The sequence below is a fragment of the Saccostrea cucullata genome, unplaced genomic scaffold (genome assembly GCF_032062105.1).
Source record: "Saccostrea cucullata isolate Sc308-1 unplaced genomic scaffold, CSIRO_AGI_Scuc_v1 ctg43, whole genome shotgun sequence".
In the NCBI taxonomy this organism is placed as follows: Eukaryota; Metazoa; Mollusca; class Bivalvia; order Ostreida; family Ostreidae; genus Saccostrea; species Saccostrea cuccullata.
In genome coordinates this window covers 1,087,573-1,095,000 of record NW_026934231.1, presented here as the reverse complement: position 1 = coordinate 1,095,000, position 7,428 = coordinate 1,087,573, and the positions used below count along the sequence as shown (strand labels likewise).

Below are 7,428 nucleotides of genomic sequence, written 5' to 3'. Positions count from 1 at the left end.
TGAGGTGTTTTTAAAGAATAACTGTTTTATAATTAACTAACCAATTTGGAAAAAAATTGGCAGAAAAATAAGAGGTAATGTTTTCATCATATGTTAATTTTCGTCGAATTGACTACTCAGAGGTTTCAATTAGGAAACTCTGATAAAGAAAACTATGAGTAGTATTCATATTTTGTACTTAAAGGTGAAATCTTTCTTATCACAAGGGCTGATAACCCTTTATCTTTGGATCAATATATAGTTGTAACGAATTATTACAAAACTGATATTCCCCAAAAAATTTATTTTATCTTTTTCATGTCTAAAATTTTGAAAATAAGATAATGTTCTCATTGATGTCTTGAAGGAGGAAACTTATATCACTTGCTGTTATCTTTTCATTTTAAAAGAACAAACTCTTCGGAAATTCCTTGAAGTTAAATGGGTAAGCATGACCTAATTTATGGAAACATCGTTTTGTAATCAATGATTTCTTCACATTGAGCATAAAATGTTTTTATAATTTGTCTCAATTTTCAATAATGATAATAATCACAAAACACATCAAATCTGTCATGCCCACTAAGAAAGTACTGCATTTGATTCTGAGTACACTTACTTTCCTGGTCCGAAATATCTGACGTTTTCCAGGCTTTTTTACTATTTTGATATTTTAGTACATGCCAGGAAAACGTACGAACCGGCGCCATTACGAAAACTGGGAAATCGCCGCCTCCAAACGGAAGCGGCAATTTCTAGTGGATTTTAGAAACTCGCTAATCGAATCAAATTTCAAAGTCACATGTTATCAATAGTACAATACCTTTAGTACTTTCTAATATCGTTTTTAGCTCACCTGAGCCGAAGGCTCAAGTGAGCTTTTCTGATCAAAATTTGTCCGTTGCCTGTCGTTGTTGTCGTTGTCGTCGTCGTCGTAGTCGTTGTCGTTGTAAACTTTTCACATTTTCATCTTCTTCTCAAGAACCACTGGGCCAATTTCAACCAAACTATCCTTGGGTGAAGGGGATTCAAGTTTGTTCAAATGAAGGGCGATGCCCTTTTCCAAGGGGAAATAATCATGAATTTGTTAAAAATTAATGGCATTTTAAAAAAATCTTCTTCTCCAGATCCGCTGGGCCAGGAAAGATGAAACTCATGTGGAAGCATCCTCAGATAGTGTAGATTCAAGTTTGTTCAAATCATGACCCCCGGGGCAAGGGTGGGGCCAAAATGGCCGACCCAAATTTTACATAGGAATATATAGGAAAAATCTTTAAAAATCTTTTTCTCCAGAACCACTGGGCTAGGAAAGATGAAACTCATGTGGAAGCATCCTCAGGTAGTGTAGAATTAAGTTTGTACAAATCATGACCTCCGGGGCAAGGGTGGGGCCAAAATGGCCGACCCAAGTTTTACATAGGAATATATAGGAAAAATCTTTAAAAATCTTCTTCTCCAGAACCACTGGGCCAGGAAAGATGAAACTCATGTGGAATCATCCTCAGGTAGTGTAGATTCAAGTTTGCTCAAATCATGACCCCTGGGGCAAGGGTGGGGCCAAAATGGCCGACCCTAGTTTTACATAGGAATATATAAGAAAAATCTTTAAATATCTTCTTCTCCAGAACCACTAGGACAGGAAAGATGAAACTCATGTGGAATCATCCTCAGGTAATGTAGATACAAGTTTGTTCAAATCATGACCCCTGGGGCAAGGATGGGGCCAAAATGGCCGACCCAAGTTTTTAGAGGAATATATAAGAAAAATCTTTAAAAATCTTCTCCTCCAGAACCACTGGGCCAGGAAAGATGAAACTCATGTGGAATCATCCTCAGGTAGTGTAGATTCAAGTTTGTTCAAATCATGACCCCTGGGGCAAGGATGGGGCCAAAATGGCCGACCCAAGTTGTACATAGGAATATATAGGAAATATCTTTAAAAATCCTTCTCAATTACCACTGAGCCAGGAAAGATGTAACTCATTTGTTATCCTCCTCAGGTAGTGTAGATTCAAGTTTTTTCAAATCATGACCCCCGGCCCTGGGGATAGGGTGGGACCAAAATGGCCGACCCAAGTTTTACATAGGGATATATAGGGAAACCTTTTTAAATCTTTTCAAGTACTTCAAAGCTATGATTAGTGATACCCGGGGTATTTATATGGAATCATCCTCAGGTAGTGTAGATTCTGGTTTGTTCAAATGATGAACGCCTGGAAGGGGGGGGGGAGTAAATTCAAGTCCGATGTGCTCAGGTGAGCGCTGTGGCCCCTGGGCCTCTTGTTATGCTTCAGTTATAAAACATACAATCCGTTTAAAACATTTTATCAGAGTGTCGAGATTTGTCTTTATTATTTCGTGCATTTTAAAATCTTGCAAGTCCTGTAGCGAAATGTGGAGTGATATTTTCTTTTCATCGATATTGGTGAGTAGTTAGTCTAGAGGCATTGTGCTATTGTTAAATTCTGATTTCGGCATTTAGCTCGGTTCGCAATTATAAAAAAAAATGAACTCCGTTTGGGAACGGCAAAATTTCAAGTTTTCGCAATGGCGCCGGTTCTGACGTTTTCCTGGCACGTAAAATATCAAGATCGTAAAAAAGCCTGGAAAACGTCAAATATTTCGGACTATTACTTTCCTATATTGTTTATCTAAAACGTCCCATTTTTAGTCCTTGCTAACATACACATATAAAAGAAATATATCGTTTTTAGATATCCACAGTGATACATGTATAGTACAACTTAACTGTTATTTTAATACCTTTTGTCTGCCTCTGACTGCATTTGTTCAAAATCTTGTAAGCAAGATACTTTTTTATATAGTACAACTGAAATGTTATTTTTATATTTTGTAAAATATACCTTTCCTCTAACTGCATGTGTTCCCTTAAACAGGTCGGAGAGAATACTCGAAATCGGGTATTATCCGTGAATTCGCGTATAATACTCGATATCAGGGTATCGTTGAATCCGCGAAATCGGGTATTCCGTGCAACTTTCTAATAAAACTAAAGAATAAAGCAACGGCGCATTATGCCAGTAACTGTTACTTGTACATCAGTATCTTGTGGATTTATTTTTGTTAAACCTAATTCATACGGTTGTCAAATAAGTTTAAAATCACACGACAAACACTGCTGGGGTAACAAAGAGGACACAATGGCCTTATTATTTTTCAATATAATTTCTAAAAACAAATAACTACACTTCGTTTGTCTTTATTTCCCATTAAAAAATTCCATATACTTAATTTTCTAATTTGTGCACTATTCACAAAACGTGAAATTTTAAAGAAATTAAACGACTAACGCCGTGTTATGTATTTTTACTGAAAAATGTATGGCGTCCCTTTCACGTGAAATATAAATTATTCCTAACAGTTAGAGAGTACAGTATAAGCGAGTCCTAATTGTATATTTCTGCCATAATAGAATACCAACGTTATTATAAAGAAGAAAATAAAATAAGATTAAATAAATTCCCACGGGAAAACAGTTTGAAAATAGCTAATTGAAGGTGAGTATCTTTTTTTTATGTCAATTTAGCATGAAATTTGTATTCAAACACACCGTAAATTTTTTATTTGCATTTTAATCGATACAAGATATGCTATTTTACCTTTATTTTATGCATTTGTGTGAAAATTGAGAGCGAGAATTCATATGAACAGGATTTTCTTTTTTTTGGGGGGGGGGGGGATGGGGATATAAATAAAAGTCAAATGTGTACATCTTTTCATGAGCTTATAATACATTGAATTTCGGAATATAGGTCGAGGTACAGTCATATTGAAATATGAATTACATAGTCAAGTTTCCACATTTCTTATAGTTTTTACGTTTATGAACATGTTAATGAACAAACTAAAATAATGGAGTGTTCAATTGCCTTGGAAACTCTTGTCTTACTTTTTGGGAATATAATTCCTCATCGGACATTAAAATTTCATAAAAATCGTAGCCACTTCCTTTCTTTATTATACTATTTGATAGACAGGGTAAATTTTACCTCTTTACCTTCTATATTTTTTTTATATCGCTATCTTATACCTCATTATAATATGTTAATACAACGCATTGATTGGTTCTAGACAATATGTCACAGTTTTCTTTTAGTTATTTTATCTATGATACGTATTACTCATGACAATAACTTTTCCTAATACGCATCTATAATGAAAAAATGTGTTTTAAAAATAAACATGAATTTTAGTTACTTGTAGTCTCATATTGTGTTAGAAAATAACATGTTGCTTTTTGTTTACCTACAATGTATATGATTTTTATTTGATGAATAAATCTTCCCTACAATTAAAAATATATGACTGAGTTTAATCGACCGTGATATTCAAAGAGAGGTCTCTTGGACACGTGTAGAACACAGTCGAGGTTGTTTTGTCAGAGGTGGTCAAGAAGCCTTTAGCCCCCCCCCCCCCTTTGAAGTCGCCAAGAAATGGTAAAATATTGATGACTTAGCGAAATTAAACGATCAACAGTTATGTTCTCTCATAAGCTGTATTCCTGAAACTATCACTGTCTCTGCTAAAATGTTGAAGACATATTCTGCAAATATGTATGAATGATAAATAAAAAAAGAAAAGATTTTCAAAAAAAGAGAAAGAGGGTTCTTTTAGCCGAAACTTTAGACATTTTTATCATTACATTATTTATACATTCATAAATTTTGATTTTATGCACAAGATGAATGTGAAAGTAATTAATGACGCATAATTAGATACGATAGACAATCCCTTGTTTATACATGGCATCATATCTTGTTTGTGAAATGTGTTTCCGTATAATTTGATTTATTTACAAATTGTTCATGTTTGTCGTGTTGATGTGGAATTATTATAAATTCCCGAATTCTGATACTTTACAATTCTGTTGTGTTGGGAATGAACATTAGGAAGATGCATATACTTTCAACATAAGGAAAAATATAAAGCAAATCGAATGCCTTTTTGTGTGCAGATCATGAAATGTACTGAGCTCCACGGGTATTTGTTGTCCCGAGCGCATTAATCTTGACGCCCAAATTCTTACTTGGCTAGTGATACCTTTAGAAAACATGTGTATCTAGATGAAAGTTAGCTCAGCAACATGCGCCATCCCATTGTTTAAGTTTTATTAGGTGATTACACCTCCTATACCCGATTTCGCGGATTCAACGATACCCTAATATCGAGTATTATACGCGATTTCACGGATAATACCCGATTTCGAGTATTCTCTCCGACCTGTTAAAGTCAAATACGTTTTGATTCTTCCGGGAACGGGCAGCTGCATGATTTTGGATTCTATCTCGGCTCCTTGTCCGGCATTAATTAAGTTGATCCGTATTGCATTTCTGCATAAAGATGAAAGTGATACCTCCTCTTTTTCTTCATGTATCTTCAAAACATTCAAAAAACCATTTTTCTCTTGCTCGTAGCTAATTCTGTTGTATTCTTTGCCTTTAACGAAAATTGTTGAATTTCCTAGATTTGAAAAGTCCACGTTTTTTAAGTCTTTATCATTTTTGCAGTTATATCCACATTTAAGCAAGGTAGCTGCAGCCCCGAAAAACCCATTTCTCAGCAAATCGGACAATGTAGATATCGAGCTATAATACCTGCTAAAATATAAGAATGTTAAAGTCTCTTGGATTTAAGGTAAACTTTAGAAAATATATTAATTGATTTCAGTAAAGTTAAAATTCACAAATAGGGCTTTTTGGTTGAATAAATCCAAGATAATGGTGACTTCATAAATGTAATGTTGAACTTACTGCCTTGTTTTTACAGCAGGATCTATTTTAGCTCCACTGCAAATCAACCTATTGAACAATGAAAGGTCAACTTTTGCAACGGTCGCCTTTTCTGAATGGTCGATTTCCATGGAGTTCGTATCTTCTGTCATTCTTTTTATCACATTTGTTAATGGTGTTTCTCCATATCTATTTGGCTTGTTGACACTGCATCCGTGTTCAAGAAAAAGCGAAGCTATTTCATTTCTTGCAGACTCTGCCTCTAGAAAAAGGAGTAAAATACACATCTACAGTATTTAACTTTAGGTTTCGTGTTTTTACTAATTTTTTTTATTAAATTTACCTTATTTATCCAGTAATTTATTTATGTTCCAATAATAAACATCGAAGATATGAAAATCTTATTCAAAATTTAGCAATATTTAAACAAGAGGTCCATGGGCCACATCGCTCACCTAAGTGAAGTCGTGTGAATTTAAAGTTAAGAAAAATATGTCCCACTTTGCTTTGATATGAGAAGGAATATAAATATATCGCTGATGAAAACATCTACTTACTCAAATCGCAAGCTAAATGCAAGCATGTATTTTCCTTTCGATCACACGAGTGAATATTTGCTCCTTTTTCTATAAGATATTTTACAATATCTGTATGCCCTGGCTTAATGGCCAATAATAAGGTCGGTTCGCCATCTGTATGATGATTTGGATCAGCTCCGTTTCGTATCAAAGACAGTATGAAAACTTTCCAATCAGCATTCAAGCCGTAACATTCAATCTTTTGAAAGCACTTATTCAATACAAAGTTGATGTTTGGATCCGCTCCTTTCGATAAAAGGAAACACCCTAAAGAAGCTCGGTCAGAAGAACCTAAAAATGAATTAGATAGAAAATTGCATTTACTCCAGTATCTACATAATTATCTAGCCGTGTAACTGAAAAAAAATCAAATAGAAAAAAATCTGTTGTATTCCTCAGAGCGGTCTCAAACTGTAATTATTTATTCATGATCTTCAATTTTGGAAATTTGTATATTACGTTATCATCTGGAAAAACGGAGCGATCATACATTTCATGGTTGCGTAAATTTAAACACAATCAAAAATAATGTACTAAAAAATACACTGATTAATTAACGTTCAATTTTGTGCATAATATTTAAAGGAAATAAAAATCATTTTCATCATATACATATATTCCTTTAATAATAACATACCTTTCCCTCTTGTCTCACAAAGCAAACTTAATGGGGTATGTCCTTTGTTGTCTAAAGCATTTATATTTGCCCCAAAATCCAAAAGCTGCTGAATAATACTCTCTGTGTTGCACTTTCGGTAGTTGGAACAAAAAGCTTTGATGGCAAGATGTAGAGGGATTCTTCCATCATGATCTCTGCCATGCACATTTGCCCTATTTTCCAATATTCTGTGTACCATATTCTCTATGTCATCTTTTAGAAAATCATTTTAATGAAAAATCGAAAATCTTTTAAGATTGATAAAAATCATAAATTGTGTTTCATTAAAAATTATGTTTATCCTAAGATACATAGTCTACTTATGACAGCCTATTACCTACAAAATCTGTAATTTGGAGTTAAACAGTAACATACTTCACTTCATCGTCGCAATCCAGGGTTTTTATGTTCATTCTTTTTCTACAAATCCTACTAAAAATTCTACTATTTTACCGTAATTGAG

General features: G+C 34.0%; 1 protein-coding gene across 1 annotated transcript; it reads right to left on the bottom strand.

Annotated features, from left to right (window-relative positions):
* Positions 1-4,139: 4,139 nt before the first annotated feature.
* LOC134240254 (ankyrin repeat domain-containing protein 7-like) lies at positions 4,140-7,201 on the bottom strand. The gene is made up of 5 exons (XM_062722344.1): positions 6,945-7,201; positions 6,287-6,598; positions 5,751-5,991; positions 5,221-5,594; positions 4,140-4,150 (listed from the first exon to the last, which is right to left on the bottom strand). Exons 1-5 carry the CDS (start codon positions 7,162-7,164, stop codon positions 4,140-4,142), a joined length of 1,158 nt encoding a protein of 385 aa, XP_062578328.1. The 5' UTR covers positions 7,165-7,201.
* Between the last annotated feature and the right edge of the window lie 227 nt (positions 7,202-7,428).

What these genes read in the sequence shown, in the direction of transcription:
- LOC134240254 (XM_062722344.1), bottom strand. Translation starts at nt 7,164, where the DNA reads ATGGTACACAGAATATTGGAAAATAGGGCAAATGTGCATGGCAGAGAT. An exon ending in TTGTGAGACAAGAGGGAAAG is followed by an intron (nt 6,599 to 6,944) that starts GTATGTTATTAT and finishes ATTCATTTTTAG; the next exon opens with GTTCTTCTGACCGAGCTTCT. An exon ending in GCATTTAGCTTGCGATTTGA is followed by an intron (nt 5,992 to 6,286) that starts GTAAGTAGATGT and finishes TCCTTTTTCTAG; the next exon opens with AGGCAGAGTCTGCAAGAAAT.